Source organism: Pongo abelii, chromosome 8, assembly GCF_028885655.2.
Source record: "Pongo abelii isolate AG06213 chromosome 8, NHGRI_mPonAbe1-v2.0_pri, whole genome shotgun sequence".
NCBI lineage: Eukaryota > Metazoa > Chordata > Mammalia > Primates > Hominidae > Pongo > Pongo abelii.
This window is the reverse complement of record NC_071993.2, coordinates 35003068-35019360: the sequence shown is the minus strand read 5'-3', so window position 1 is coordinate 35019360 and position 16293 is coordinate 35003068. Positions and strand designations below refer to the sequence as shown.

Genomic DNA, 16293 nt, shown 5'->3' with positions numbered 1-16293 from the left:
CATGGTGAAGCCCCGTCTCAACTAAAAATATAAAAATTAGCTGGGCGTGGTGGTGCGCGCCTGTAATCCCAGCCATTCAGAAGGCTGAGGCAGGAGAATTGCTTGAACCCAGGAGGCGGAGGTTGCATTGGGCCGAAATCACGCCACTGCACTCTAGCCCGGGTGACAGAGCAAGACTCTATCTCAAAAAAAAAAAAAAAAAAAAAAAATACTACTATTCTTACTTGGGCTTCATAGTCTAACTTAAAGTAGATACTCTTAACTCTTTTCCCCTATGGAAAACAATTATGGCTAAAACATTTTAAATTAATTAATTAAGTAGAAACTGGGTCTCGATTTATTGCCTAGGCTGGTCTCAAACTCCTGGCCTCAAGTGATCCTGCTACCCTGGCCTCCCATAGTGCTGGGATTACAGGTGTAAGCGGCTGTACCCGGCCTAAGGTTTTCTTCTCTGGATCTTTTTTTCTCCTTTTGAGACAGCTTCTCACTCTGTTGCCTGTGCTGGAGAGTAGTGGCTCAACTGCAGCCTCAACCTGCCGGGCTTAGGTGATTTTTCCACCTCAGCCTCCCAAGCAGCTGGGACTACAGGCAAGTGCCTCCATGCCCGGCTAATTTTTTATATTTTTTGTGGACATGGGGTTTCCCTATGTTGCCCAGTCTCGTCTCAAACTCTTGGGCTCAAGTGATCTGCCAGCTTTGTCCTCCCAAAGTGCATGGATTACGGGCATGAGCCACCTTGCCTGGCCCGGATCTTTTCTATAATGGACATTTCTCACTTATTTACATCTACCTTTATTCTTAAGTCTGTGGCACTTAAATTTGTTTCACATTACTTTTCCTTGTGAAAATAGTAATTGTATGTTGGTGTTTATATACACTTTTATTTTTATTTTTTTTAAGATCTAGTATCTACTAGTTAGCATTTTTGGTGCCTTTGATATCTCAGATCAAAGATTTGCAAACTTTCTGTAAAGGGTCAGATAATCAGTATTTTAGGCATCATGGCTCAGAAAATCTGCCGTTGTAGCATGAAAGCAACCATTGACAAGATATAAACAAAGCTTCATTTACAAAAACAGATTGCTGGCTGAATTGACTCATAGGCTGCAGTTGTCAGCCCTTGCCCTAGGGAACCAAACAAATAAAAATGGCTGCCATGATGGTTTTACATTCTAGTATTTTTCATGTCTAAAACTTCTTCACCTCTGTTTTTTATTCATATCTTTGGGGGACAAGAGTGTACAGGATTTTGATTTCCACTTACTGTTTGATAAGAAAGCCTCTTGTTGTAACTACATATTAATTCCCAGCAGTGCATGTCCTTGAGTCTCAGGAAGAAGGGAAGTTGAAAAAAACCATATAAGCCCATTTACCGTACTCTCATTACTCACAGAATGTACTCTCATTACTCACAGTATGTACTCACAGAACAATCCTTCTTAATATCTACTTGTCAATCATAAGACTTAAGGAAAAATCTAAAGTTTCACAGTTAGAAAATCAGGCCCTGTGAAGATGGTGGTGAGGGAAATGAAGGGACTCTGGGTGTGGGTCTGGCTTTCTGCTACTGACTCATGTTGGCAGATATCTTATTTATTAATTTATTCTCAACTTACTTTTTACAGATTTGCCATCATTTGATTTGTCTGATTAACTTTGATTTTTATCCCAAATAATTTTTTTCATCTGTTTATCTTCAATACAGTATTCAGAATATCAGGTGAAGTGTCAACATCCTTTGGAAAAAGCTTCTTCAATTTCTGTGTTAAAGTTTATTTTTATGACTTTTCCCCTCTTTATTTATTTGCTTAGTTACATTATTGTCCATAAATTCCATCATGAAGGTGAAAAATGAAATCACATCTCTAAGAGAATGTTTTTTATTTTTAAAATTGATTTATTCTTTTTTTTACTTTCTTTCTTTATATTTTTTGAGACAGGGTCTCACTCTGTCACCCAGGCTGGAGTACGGTGGCAGGATCTCCAGGCTCAAGTGATCCTCCCACCTCAGCCTCTCAAACTGCTGGGATTACAGGTGTGAGCCATCACTCCTGGCCACTAAGAGAATATTTTTAATGTTTTGCGTTTTTGAGTTGAAATAAAAGTGACCCTGTTGGAAAATATGTATTTCATAAGTATTATTATTTGCATTCTGTTTAATCCTGAATATAGATTAATTAGAAGATGATTAAAATAATCTATATGCAGATTGTATTTTGTAATTAATCTATATTCAGAAAATCACTGAAATATAAAAGTTTGTTTTTTACATCCTGCATTCATGTCTTGAATAATTTCCCCCTCAAATATAAACTGATGTTTCTCTGTCTACAAGACTAGTAGTCAAACATCTTTGGATGGTCTTGAGACATACCGTACTCATCCATTTAATTCAGCAGAATCTGAGCTTCACTCTCCCCTCAACTAAGATTTACATGATTATAATTATATTATTTGTCATTTTTATCTCTTCCTGTCTGAACAAAAACTGTATGGAATCAACACCACCGAGCTCTGTGGGGAAAAAAGAAAAACCTGCTCCCTTAGCTCTGCTGGAAGCTGGAGGGTGCTAGGCCCCTGTGTAGTAGTGCATAGAATTCTAGCTTTTTTCCTCCTTTCTCTGTATATTAGGCTCAGAGGGTACACTGTGTCTCTCTGTGAATATGGACAGTTAGCATATACCAACATGTATCTGTCTACTTTCTCTTATTTAAAAAAAGAAAAAAAAACTAAAAAAAAAATGAGGTTATAGAAGGTCAGCAAAGGGTGGGTTTGAGATGTTTGAGTGGGTTAAGTGGGCATTTTGACAACATGGCCTCTCCTTTGGCATGTTTAATTGTGATATTTGACAGACATCCTTGCAGTTTAAGATGACACTTTTAAAATAAATTTTCTCCTAATGATGACTTGAGCCCTGCCACTCAATGGGGGAATCAGCAGAACCTGTAGGATCTTATTTGGAATTGACATTCTCTATTGTAATTTTGTTCCTGTTTATTTTTAAATTTTCTTTTTGTTTCGCTGGAAAGGAAAGATGATGCTCAGTTTTAAACGTTAAAAGTGTATAAGTTGCTTTGTTACAATAAAACTAAATGTGTACACACACACAAAAAAATTATATTGTTTGTTATACCCTTTTGTTAATCTAAGATATTCTTTATCATTTTTTGCTCTATTATGTATTGAAAACACAATTTATTTTCCCCAGATTTGGAGTTGGGAATTTTGTATTACTTCTCTGTGTCAGTCAGTGACTGACTTTGACCTTATGTTGTCCTCGTTTTATTGGCACGGGGATTGTCAGGACTGGGTAAGGATACCTCGCTCAGTGTGGCCTTGGGCAAGTTAGCCTCACTTAGCCCTACTCCTTACATATGAAGGATAGGAATCATGACTTTTGTATGGTTTAAATAAGAAAATGTATGTAAATCATTTAGCAAGGTCCTTGGCAGTGGCAGCTAATAAGAATGATCAAATCATGAGAAGAGATTTTATACTCAATTTATCTTTTGTTATGTGCCTTGAAATTCCCTCCAGTGGTGCTTGGTATTCTGGTTGTCTAGGTAGGTAGTGGTTAGTCTACCCAATCGAGAAAGTGATCATTTTCCTCTTACATCATGAATCTGGGAGAAAATTTACTATTATATCGTAAAATTGAGAATCCCAATACACATTTGTTTAGTTAATTGGGTACATATGCTAATGAAGAATTACAGTCAATTTGAACTTCACGAACTAGCTGAGAATAAATATGCTCTTGAACTTTGAGTACTCAATTTTAATTTAATTACTTTTGAAAAAAACGCAATTTAACTTTATTTGCTGAATCAATAGTCTTTTGTCTGAAAGTTTTCAATTGTGCATTCTCAGCTGCAGACTCATTTGTTATAATAAAGAACTGTAATATACGCATTGGTTTTAGAGCAAAAAGTTGCAGTTTACTCTTACATGAATCATGTCTCTTTATATATAGCAATATGACATCTGTGATTTCTGCTCTAATCTAAAGGAATTCTCCATTTTTATTTACCTTTTTGGCCTGATTTATCTCATTCATTGAAGTTTTTCTAAAAAAAAAAATTAAGATTTAAAGTTTTAACTTGGCATTCCTTTAAACTTTCTCCTTTCGGTGTTCATGCTTTCAGTGGCAGTACTTTCTGGGCTCATGTAGGTAGTTGCTGGCCCCCCATGGGCTGTACTCAGGGAGCTGAGCGGTTCTTGTTGATGAGACCCTATTCTGCCCACTCATATTCTGCCTTCCCTACCGTTGTGATGTTTATACTGTGTCAGCCTTTATTAAGATGAATTATAATCATTTCCATACAGCTGGGTGGCAGTTGTGGTAGTTTACATTATCAACGCAAAACTCAGACTTACTCAGCCAATTTGGATGTCAATAAAACATTTGTTACTTATTTTCAGTTTTATCATTGGTTGTAATTTATACTTAGAATTGAAAATGTTAACATGTGTGACTGCGTTTGTTTTAATTAAGTGTATAATTAGGCTAATGAACCTTGTAAAAATGTAGTGGTGCAATCCTTAGTATAATCTAAGTAGTTACATTCTAATTATGCATCCAAAATCATGTACAAAGATGCAGCATTTCAATGGCTCGCTTTGTGCTACTGTACCCTTGCTTGTCTTTTTTTTTTTTTAAGAAACATTGTTCAAAAACGATGAAGTCTTGAAAGAAATATGCGTGTAACATACTTTTGTATTAGGAAAATTATTCAGAAGTGATATTTGTATGCAGCGGATGTAGTGTTTTCTTCTTTTCAAATTTTGAAGAAAATATAGGAAACTAGAAGAGGAATAGATTTGGGGATGTTTCAGCTCCATCAGGAAAAATCCATTTGCTTGAAAAGCATAAAGCCAAGTAGGGTTTACCTTAGATTCATAAGGAAGGTAGAGGAGGTTCTGTTTCACATAACCCTAAACCCTATAGTCATTTCTTTTTAAATCTGCGCCACCCTACTAATAAATGCCCAACTCTTTTCTCTTATGTCTTTTGTCCTAGCATAACCAATCTGGGGTTGTTCTGCTCTTGGAACCATTCCCCAAATAGAGCTTACTCCAATGCCTCCTTTCCTGACACCTACCTCTTTTATTTTTTGCAAAGTGATTTCTTCTTAGGATGGAACATGGTTGCCCCAATAAGAAATTCTGGTATTAGCTGCCAAGAGGGAACACTGTTCTCTCTACCAGCACGCTGACGTGCCAAAATGTTTAGAACTTCATTTGCTTTGATTACTTTCTCTAATAAAACTGTTGCAGCAGCCATACCATAGGCAGTTGGTTCTTTATTACTTTAGAACAAATTCTGATTTCTAGTTGAGTTTACAAAATATATCCCTAAAATTTGTTTTTAATTATATTGTTTGATATAGCTTTAAGTTGCAGATGAGGGCTATGGAAATGCATCTGCTTGCGAGCACACATTTTTCAGGAAAGTGTCTCTTCTTACTACTTTTGATTTCCTTCAGAGGTTCTTTTCATTCTCAGTCTAGCTGTTATCAGTTCGATTTTCTTGTGACTTTTTTTTCTTTTGATAGTTCATTCCCATTCCTTTGCAATCATTTTCACCTAGTGGAGTAAATGAGATAATTTTGCAGATTGTACCACTTTCCTTTTAAATTAATCCATTCTTTTTGAGAGAATGATTCTAATAGTGTGGTTAAGTACTTAGAAATCAGCAGGCTACTAACTTCACCTTAATTCAGTCTGTTCCCTTGATTCCCTGATCTCTTGCTGTGTCAGTCAGGGTGATGTTCTTTCTCTTCTGCAGTCTTCTTCCTCCCTCTAACTCCCAGCCCCCCATCAGGTCTCTAGTACTGAGTGAAAGGAATCTGAGGTGTTCATGACTTATAACAATGTTGGTTGCTGAAGCCTCAGTTAATAAATTTCCATTATATTTTCTGTACGTGTGTGGTGTATTTATGATTTGTAGAACTTCTACTGTATGTTAGGATTACTAATGCATTTGGCCATTGATGAGGACTTATTTAGAAAGACAACCATTCAAGAAATAGAACATTACATGCTTTTCTACTTTGGATTATTAGTCTAGAATGATTACCAGAAAAAAACACATAGGTTTAAAACAGAAAAATTATGAGATGAATATAAATCTGTTCATCTACTTATCTGAAAAAAATTATTGATGTTACTTCTAGAATTAAAGAGCAGATTTCAGCAGGCACAGTGGCTCAAGCCTGTAATCCAAATACTTTTGGGAGGCCAAGTCCAGGAGTTCAAGACCAGCCTGGGCAACATAGTAAGAACCCAACTCTACAAAACAAACAAAGAAACTAGCCAGGGGTCGTGGCACACACCTCTAATCCCAGCTACTCAGGAGGCTGAGGCAGGAGGATTGCTTGAGCCCAGGGGTTTGAGCTTGCAGGGAGCTGTGATTGAGCCCAGTATACCTCCAGCCTGGGTGACAGAGCAAGATTCTGTCTCAAAAAAAATTAAAGTGAAAGGATTTATAAGTTGCACTGTTTTAAGTTGTCATAAATACTGAAAGGATGTATCCAAGATAGTTTTATAAATTTAAATAAATGATCAGTGCTAATTAACTGCTAAGTAATTTCCATTGAAGACACTTTATATATTTTTTTTTGTAAAAATTTTCTATGGACTATTTTAGATTACACAAAATATAATACATAAAAACATACTAATTGTTAGTCACTTATATTGGAGTAATATTGTAGTCATATTGAGAAATCGCTTATGATTTCACCAATTAAAAACTCATTAACTGGAGTGAGTCTTGGTAGGGCATATTTTTATTGCAAGGACTGAAAGCATACACATTCCAAAGTGTGTTTGGTTTATAGTGGTGTCTTTTAACTACAGCTGTGGCACCTCACATGTGGTTCTGTTATGATTACCTGTGGGTGACTGAGACATCGTTTCCTTCAAGATGTTCTCTGAAAGTGAAGTGGTCAGATATCTTCTGCATATTCTAGTGGTACCAATAACTGTGATTTAATTTAATTTCTTGTATTAATCTTCTTCATTCATCGGAATCATAGATATATCTTAATAATTCCTTTTTTTTTTTTGGACGGAGTTTCGCGTTGCCCAGGCTGGAGTGCAATGGTGCGATCTCGGCTCACCGCAACCTCTGCCTCCTGGGTTCAAACGATTCTCCTGCCTCAGCCTCCCAAGTAGCTGGGATTACAGGTGCCTGCCACCATGCCAAGCTAATTTTATACTTTTAGTAGAGAGGGGGTTTCTCCATATTGGTCAGGCTGGTCTTGAACTCCCGACCTCAGGTGATCTGCCCGCCTCGGCCTTCCAAAGTGCTGGGATTACAGGCGTGAACCACTGTGTCCGGCCAGTAATTCCTTTGATTCCTATGATAGAACACTTTGTTCAGTTGCAGATAGAAACAAACAATAGGGAATCCTAGGGAGATAAATTATGGACATGATCACATTTAAACAATAACTTAATTTTTGGTTTGGTATATTATGGAATCTCTTTCTCCTAAATATGAACTAAGAGTTAAGTTGCTCCTGAAGGTAAATCAGTGTGCTTTATTCTTACCTTTGAGTTGAGATAATTTTATGTCTTTATATAACTGCAATAAATGATAATAAGTAACTAAATATTACCTACATAATATTGTTTTTACTAGTCACTAATATTTTTAGACTCATACACTAGTAGGTGCTGATTCTCAACTGCTAAAATTACAATTCTTGCAAGCTGATAGGCTTGACTCTAGTATAATGCCACCTTATTATATTTATTAATAAAAATTGGAATGAAATTAATCAGTGACCTTATAAATATCGTAAAAATGTTAAACTGCAAAATAACAAGTGAAATAGGACTTTTGTCTGAGTTTAATTTATTTCGGTTTCGTCGTATCTTTAGTAGAAATGATACTTTCAAGAAGAAAGGATCTGAATCTAATTCTGTTCACTTGTATCCTATTTTGCAAAAAGCTTATAGAAATAGACTTGTTTGCCTCAGCTAATCTCAATCATGCCTTCATTCAGTTGTCATTTATCAAGACCTTACTACTAGTTCAGTGCTTGAACTGCCGAATCTTATGTTCTCTGTCTGCTAGGAGCTTACAATGCACTAATAGAGATAAGGTATGTATATAACAGAAGAATATGATAAATGCCCATAGAACAGATAAAACAATTACTGGAAAAGTATAGAAGTAGCAGCTATCTATTTTGGTATATTTCTACTGGAAAACATACACAGATGACTGCAAGTTGTAACTCTCTTGGAAATCATATAGACATTATTTGAAAATTAGGGTGTCTTCAATTTTAATTTATACTGGATTCTCAATTTTAGTGCCTGTCTAGGCATTTTTGTCTCTTTATTAGGATTTTGAAAGAAAATACAAATTTTGGAAGTAAAAAGAATAAATTCATATAAAAATTTTAATATCATGATACAAAATTTATGCCAGCCATCAAGTAATTAACAGCAGTCAGGCCGGGTGCGGTGGCTCACGCCTGTAATCCCAGCACTTTGGGAGGCTGAGGCGGGTGGATTACCTGAGGTCAGGAGTTTGAGACCAGCCTAGCCAACATGGTGAAACCCCAGCTGTACTAAAAATACAAAAAAATTAGCTGGGCATGGTTGCGCATGCCTGTGATCCCAGCTACTCAGGAGGCTGAGGCAGGAGAATCGCTTGAACGCAGGAGGTAGAGGTTGCAGTGAGCCAAGATCATGCTATTGCACTGCAGCCTTGACGACAAGAACGAAACTCCATCTCAAAAAAAATAAAATAAAATAAGACTAAAAAAATAAAAATAGCAGCAATCAGAGCTAGGTTAAGACCCCTGTTGCTTATACTGTGATTTAAAGAAGTATTTCTTATTTGTCCCAGTCTGTATAGAATGTCCTGTCAGTTATGAAGTTAGTGTTCTAGAGCAAGTAGGGGGTCTCTCAAAGGTCATTCACACTTTTCTTTCAACCTGAGTGAGTACATATATGGAAGAGATGAATGGTGATTGGCATTATTTGAACCTCTCACTGACGTTTTTCTGTTGGGTCATTTGTTTTTCCAAATGGGAATATTGACAATAAATGACTTGCTTTTGGGAGACCTAACAGGTTTTGAAATTCACGATACTAAGCACTGTCAAATTCACATGCAAAGCACGGAAACTCTTTTATTTCTGAAATCTTTCCTATTATCATTCTCAAACCTGCAGTGCAATGAGGTTAGCTTTTCCTCATTACCTTTACTTTCACAGAAAGATGGGAGTTGCAGACGTCTTTTAAGCTAGCGTACCAGCTGGCTTAAAGCAGAAAATTGCCCAAGCCATTCAAAAATACATGCTTATCCATCCTCCACACTGCAATACCCACTCAACCATTAGGCGGGCTCTGTTTGGGGCATTTGTAAACAGAGAGAGTGTTATAGCTTGTTCTCGAAACATAGTACTGACCAGCCAGAAAATGATTTTTTACATTTATGGAAGGGATGCATTTTTACATGTCATTTAAACTGTTGTGGTTTTTGTCTGTCATTTAAAAATGTATGAACAGTGATTTTTAACATGCTCCTTTGTAAGGCAATCTTTGTAAATATAATAACAGCATTAAAGTGGTAGGGCAGTGTGCATGGTGGAGATATTACATGTGTAATCATTTGCATTCTTAATGTTCCAGAACCCTGGGGTTATTAGTAAAACGATTGGAGAAAGGTGGTAAAGCTGAACATGAAAATCTTTTTCATGAGAATGATTGCATTGTCAGGATTAATGATGGCGACCTTCGAAATAGAAGATTTGAACAGTAAGTGTGTGCTCACTGCACTTCTGTTCTTACTTGCATTAGGCACAACAGAGTGCAGTCACTTGAAATGCTTCAAACAACATGGCTGTGATCTCAGTCTGTATACTGGAGAGGAATATTTTCTGCCATTAGCTTTTAAAAATTTAAACATATTCAAAGTAATTAATACCATTAGACTATATTTCAAAATGTCCTCTGATGGATATAGCTCTTCTTAAGTAGTATGGCCCCCATTTCAACTTTACAATTTTGCTGGTTCCTCCCCTTTTGGAAAATTGACAGTGTGCCCATTTTTATCATACTTTAACTCACCCGTCCACCTTTGCTGCACACAGTTTCTCTAGATACAGACAAGCAGGTAAAGCTGTTTGTATCTCTTGAGGTTGTATTCAGATACACTTTATCTTGGGTTGTATTCAGATACAATATTGGGTTGTATTCAGATACACTTTATCTTGATTCAGGCCCTTAGTCAATGAAAAACATAAAAGTTGGCCAGTTCTTATAAAACAAGGCAGGAGCAAACAGAACTCTTAAGAACTTGAGGTCCTGACCAGGGAACCAGCATGAGAAAGAGCTGCTTCCCAGGCTGGTTGTATGGGTGCACTGTGACCCACAGCTGTCAACATTTTGAATTATTGAGCGTGGATTGCTGTTCTTGAGATTTTTACATATACCAACTTAATAAATAATTAATAGTTACTTTCTATAGTCTTCTAAGTGTGTGTGTGTGTGTGTATTTTAAAAATTTTAAATACACATCTAACCCATTCCAAGATTGTAAATATAATTATAAAGCTCTGTCTTTCTTTGAAAAGTTAAATGGAATTATTTTGTAATGTCTACAAGTTGTATTAGACAATGTTGTAGAGAGAAGGTTCCATTTGGTTTCTGTTATTGAAATTATAATACCTCTGTTGTACTTAAAACATGTTTAATGATTTACAATCGAGAGGACAGAATTTTATCTGTAGTTGTAGATAATTTTTCTATTTTTATTGAGAGAATGAGAAATTTATATTTGAAGAAACAGCTATTCATAGATCAGAGCTGCAAACTTGGTTAATAAATGGGTTATTAGAATTTTGCTTTTCAATTTCAACAGCCTGTCAGTTCTTATTGCTTAATTAGTGTACTTAATTAAGCTCATAATATCTTCTAGTCTGCCAGTCTTAATTTGCTAATTTTCTATTCTTTCTCAAACCCAGAGCACAACATATGTTTCGCCAAGCCATGCGTACACCCATCATTTGGTTCCATGTGGTTCCTGCAGCAAATAAAGAGCAGTATGAACAACTATCCCAAAGTGAGAAGAACAATTACTATTCAAGCCGTTTTAGCCCTGACAGCCAGTATATTGACAACAGGAGTGTGAACAGTGCAGGGCTTCACACGGTGCAGAGAGTACCCCGACTGAACCACCCGCCTGAGCAGATAGACTCTCACTCACGACTACCTCATAGCGCACACCCCTCGGGAAAACCACCATCCGCTCCGGCCTCGGCATCTCAGAATGTATTTAGTACGACTGTAAGCAGTGGTTATAACACCAAAAAAATAGGCAAGAGGCTTAATATCCAGCTTAAGAAAGGTACGACGTATCCTGTTTTTGTTTTGTGGAATTTCTTTTCTTAGTAGCAACACACAAGGGTAGAAATGGAATTTATTTTAAAAGTCAGCCTACTAACCCAAAGCACTCTGAGTCTTATCTAATTATTTTGTGAAAGAACTGATAGATTTTTTAAAGTTACTTACCTTTTAACATATTTAAAATTGTATTTCTTATATGTCTCAGGTTTATTTTGCTCTGTAGAAATTAAAATGTAAAAGTGCAGAGAATAAGACTTTAAAATATGTCTATGAGAAGAAGATAGCAGTTACTGTAGTAAAATTTTTGATTGTGAAAGAAAATGGCTTCAGGACATTAATATCAAAATGCAGAACAATAGTAAGGATTTGACCATTTTGACTGCCCCATTTGCTGTCTAAGTCCAGCCCTCAAGGAGGACTTTAGAGGTAGTGCATGTCAATCTCAGTATTTGATGTTGGGAGGGACCAATTTGTTTGAGGCTGCCAGGAGTTTATAGTAGGTTGCTGAGAAGCCAGGCCATTGACTCTTGTCTTTTGTTTTCTTGTATTACTGCATTACTTCCCTTTCTTTTTTTCCTTTTCTTTTCTTTTTCTCTCTTTTCTTTTTCTTTTTTTTTTTTGAGACAGGGCCTTTCTTTGTTGCCCAGGCTACAGTGCAGTGGTGCAGTCATAGCTCACCGTAGCCCGCAACACCCCACGTCAGCCTTCCAAGTGCTGTGACTAGAGGCACGTGCTGCCATGCCCATCTCATTTACAAATTTTTTGTTGTGTTGGAGTCTTGCCATGTTGCCCAGGTTGATCTGGAACTCTTGGCCTCAAGTAGTCCTTCTACCTCGGCCTCCCAAAGTGCTGGGACTATGGAAGTGAGCCACCATGTCCAGGCCTGCTTCTCTTTCTTATGGTGATGTGGAAGTCATGATGGCGATTGCTGATTCTTCATACATCTTCCATCCGTTATGTATTTTAGTACCCTTCCTGTATACAGTGGATCTCTGTATAGAGAGCATGTTCTTGCAGTTTGCCTCCTTCAAAGTTGAGTGCAAACTATTGAACTTGACATTATGATTTTCACCCAATGTTTCGTCCAGGCACCAAGATACACTTTTACTGTTCCTGATCCATTTTAGCTGAGCATTTTGATATATTTTTAAATCATATCTTTCAAAATGGTATTATTATAAACAATATTTATTTTTTTTATAGGCTCAACCATCAACTCTTATAGTTGGATGGAAATGATTCCAGGAGAGGTTCATTATTTCCTCAGGTCATGTGGCCGTTGGCCACAGATTCTTACTAGAATGTTTTTCATATCCGGATATTCAGACCATTCTTCTTTACATTTGGGGTAGCATTTACAAGGTTGTAAACTCTGAGACTGCTGTTTCCTTTCTAACTCATATTCTTTCAGTGAACTTTATGTGAACCTCAAGTTTCTTATTTCTGGTTACTGGCTTTTAAGCTCTAAATACTTGGTTGACATGATCAGGAGTTGACAGCTTGCCTCATTGCAAACACAGAGTCATATCAACAGAAACCCCTTTAGCTCTGTCAATTCCTAAATGAGAGAAATATCACATCCTCTTTCCTCCTTTTGCTCTACTTAAATGACAGGCCCTTGTTTTTAACCAAAAACATATCAAAAACCACAAATAGAATTGTATAAAAAATAAAATTCTGCTTGAGATCTCTAAACAAAGGTACAGTATTTTGCTTCACCATTGTCATAAAGATACTGGTTCATAAATATCTTTTCCTTTTTACACTGATACAGCAATATTCATTTAGTTAATTATGGTTTTTCAAAAATTAGGATACTTGACAAATCATGATATAACATGAACTTTTTAAATGAGGTGATTTGCCATTAAAAGTACCATTGTTTTGAATACAGATATTATTTTAATAGCATTTAATGAAAAATATGATTGCATTTACACAAGCTAATTTAGAAAGACTATGCTTAATTACTGTAAGGAGAAACAATGGTTTTAAGTGTTTTTCAGACCTTGAGTAATCTTAATGATATGGAGTCCCATAGATCTATCTTGATTTGAATTTACCAGCTGTGAGAATGTATGACGAAAAGCACATGCTGCTTGTGCATGCTGCCAATACTTACAAATATTTTATATAAAAATTATGTTTACTATAAATGTGGGGAAGAATGCTGATTATCTTTGATTAGGACTAAATGCATATATTTTAATAATAATGAATGTGGGAGAATTGAACAGGCTTTCCTTGTAGCTAGCAGATTTTTTTCTTACCAGTTATTACATTTATTAGTGAAGTACATTAAAAACATAGGGTGTGTCAGTGTTAAACTTCACATTCAGTTCAAAGTGAGCTAATGTGCTTTGAGTGGCAGCAGTTCTTCAAAAACTGGGATCAACTCTTAGTACAAAAAAAGATGTCAGTATAATGATTCTTTGGCCTAATTTTGGAGCTATATTATATAACATGACAACAGAATAGCCTCAGTGTACTTGCTTCCATAATTATGATTTCTTAATATTTGTTGCCATTTTGGTATTCTCAAATACCCTGCTCTTTTGTAGAAATTAGCTTTTTAATAAAGTCAGAGGAGAAGGTCAGTAATCTGTTTCAGTCAGTGCAGAATGTTTTGTTGGCTTTGTTAAATGAAAATTGATATCTACTTATCTTTCCTTAAAAGGTCATTGCCTGAACTTTTAGCTTACAGATTTAGGGGTTATTGCTGATATTTTAATAGTATTGAGGTTCCTACAACAGTCAGCATTCATAGTTCAAAAAAATTAGTATTGCAAAAGGAGAGTAATTAAGAATTCTTTCTTAATAAATGTTATCGCAAGTCATTAGAGTTTCGTGAAAGCAGACATATGGAAAAATCTCCCCAGAGCAATTACAAACATTTCATATAGACAATATGCCATTCAGGTGTTCAGCATGGAAGACATCAGAAATATTAATAGTCCAGGCACCCTAAAGTGACTTCAGACTAGAAGTAAATAAATGCTTTGTTTGATGTTGAGAATAACTGTGGTAGGTTTTGCTACAGGAATAATTATGGAGTGTTTTCTTTATTTCTCCTTTAATGTTTCTTTAATCTACATTTTTATTCACCCATTTTTTATTCACTTATATTTTATACTTTTCATTACAGTTTTATACTGAGTGATGTATCAGATTAATGTGCTCTTTTCTAGATTTTTCACCTTTACAGATCTCTTTATTCTTCCCATAATGAGCAAGCATTTGCCTTAACAATATTTTAACTGAAATGGAAACTGATATCTTAAGAAGTAACTTTTTAAAAAAGCTTAGGGTAGAAATCATTATTGTAAAAATGTGATTCATTAGAAATGTATCATTATCTTCCCAGTTTTTCCTGGGCACATGTTGGCTTCTTGCGTGTTGATTCTAGTGACATATAAACGCTTTTCTGCTTTGTATTGAGCATGTAAGACTGCCTGTCAAGAAAGCTGCCAAAGAAATGAGAATTTAAATTCTGTGAATCATCAGAGTAATTTATAAATGCATCATTAATTTAGTACCTTTAAGCATAATATGATCCCCAGATTTGGTAGCCATGATCTGAGATGGAGTCTTCACTGAGTAATTTGCCTTGTTTGGGAGTGGGGGGTTGTGAAGGAAATATACATGGTAAGATTTAGGTGAATTAGAAGTGAACTAGGCAAAGATAATTTGGTTCATGGTTTATCCTCTTAGTAAACTGCTTTGAATAATTATGATTTTGGGAGGTTCCATTACCTCTATCTAGAGACATCTCTCATTTCACTGTTCTTTTCCATCTCCCTGGACATTTTCATTTCCCTTGCTCATACCTCCTACCCTTAAAATTTGGATGTCATTATTGCACAATAATACTTGAGTTTTGAGGTACTGTGGGTCTTAACAGAAGTTTTTTTCTTTCTTCATGTAGTGAATTTCCTATTCAAAGATTTACATTGATTTAAAAACTTTTAGCAGTCATATTTACATATTAATTTTCATCTGTCTTTGAGAAGATTGCTGTTTCTTCATAGATTAATAACTGTTGATATGTAAACCATTTAAACCTTCCACAATTTAGTCTATTTTGAAAAATTTATTATAACTTTTAAAGTATTAGAAGAAATGTGGACCATTGTGAAAGTTACAGAATGTCAAGTTGAGGTTGAGTATACTAGTGCAATACACCTGTAAAATTCAAGATTATCTCATTTTGTTTACTTTTCTTCCCCTTCACATACCTAGGTACAGAAGGTTTGGGATTCAGCATCACTTCCAGAGATGTAACAATAGGCGGCTCAGCTCCAATCTATGTGAAAAACATTCTCCCCCGGGGGGCAGCTATTCAGGATGGCCGACTTAAGGCAGGGGACAGACTTATAGAGGTAAGTGACTTCCCCAGCAGGATGTTCCCTAATTCTTGAAATGTTCCATTTCCAGGAGCCAACTTTTAAAAACATTTTCATAAAATATGAAATTCAGTTATATACATTTTAGCAGAAGTATGCATCACAAAATGTGTTTCTGTTTTACGTTTAGATTTTCCATGTTATTTTATATATATATTTTTTTAATTGTTAAAATTTTTTGTAGAGGCAGAGTCCTGCTATGTTGCCCCAGTTGGTCTTGAATTGCTGGCCTCAGGCGATCCTCCTGCCTCCCAGCGTGCTGGGATTACAGGTGTGAGCCATCGTGCCCAGCTCTTTTTTCCATGTTATCTGATGAGAAATTATCTTTCCATTTATTTATTTATTTTTTTATGAGATGGAGTCTCGCTCTGTCACCTAGGCTGGAGTGCAGTGGCACAATCTCAGCTTACTGCAGCCTCCACCTTCTGGGTTCAAGTGATTCTCCTGCCTCAGCCCCCCTGGTAGCTGGGACTACAGGTGTGTACCACCATGCCTGGCTAATTTTTGTATTTTTCAT

The 16293-nt window shown here is 36.1% G+C and overlaps 1 protein-coding gene across 34 annotated transcripts in view; it reads left to right on the top strand.

The window, feature by feature from the left end:
* PARD3 (par-3 family cell polarity regulator) overlaps nucleotides 1-16293 on the top strand; it is a 713016-nt gene that overhangs the window by 425851 nt on the left and 270872 nt on the right. For all 34 annotated transcript variants that reach the window (XM_024253533.3, XM_063727279.1, XM_024253534.3 and 31 more), the window contains 3 exons: nucleotides 9658-9783; nucleotides 10992-11374; nucleotides 15613-15752. In XM_024253533.3, the coding sequence (XP_024109301.2) occupies nucleotides 9658-9783; nucleotides 10992-11374; nucleotides 15613-15752 (649 nt within the window). The remainder of the gene's footprint in view (nucleotides 1-9657; nucleotides 9784-10991; nucleotides 11375-15612; nucleotides 15753-16293) is intronic.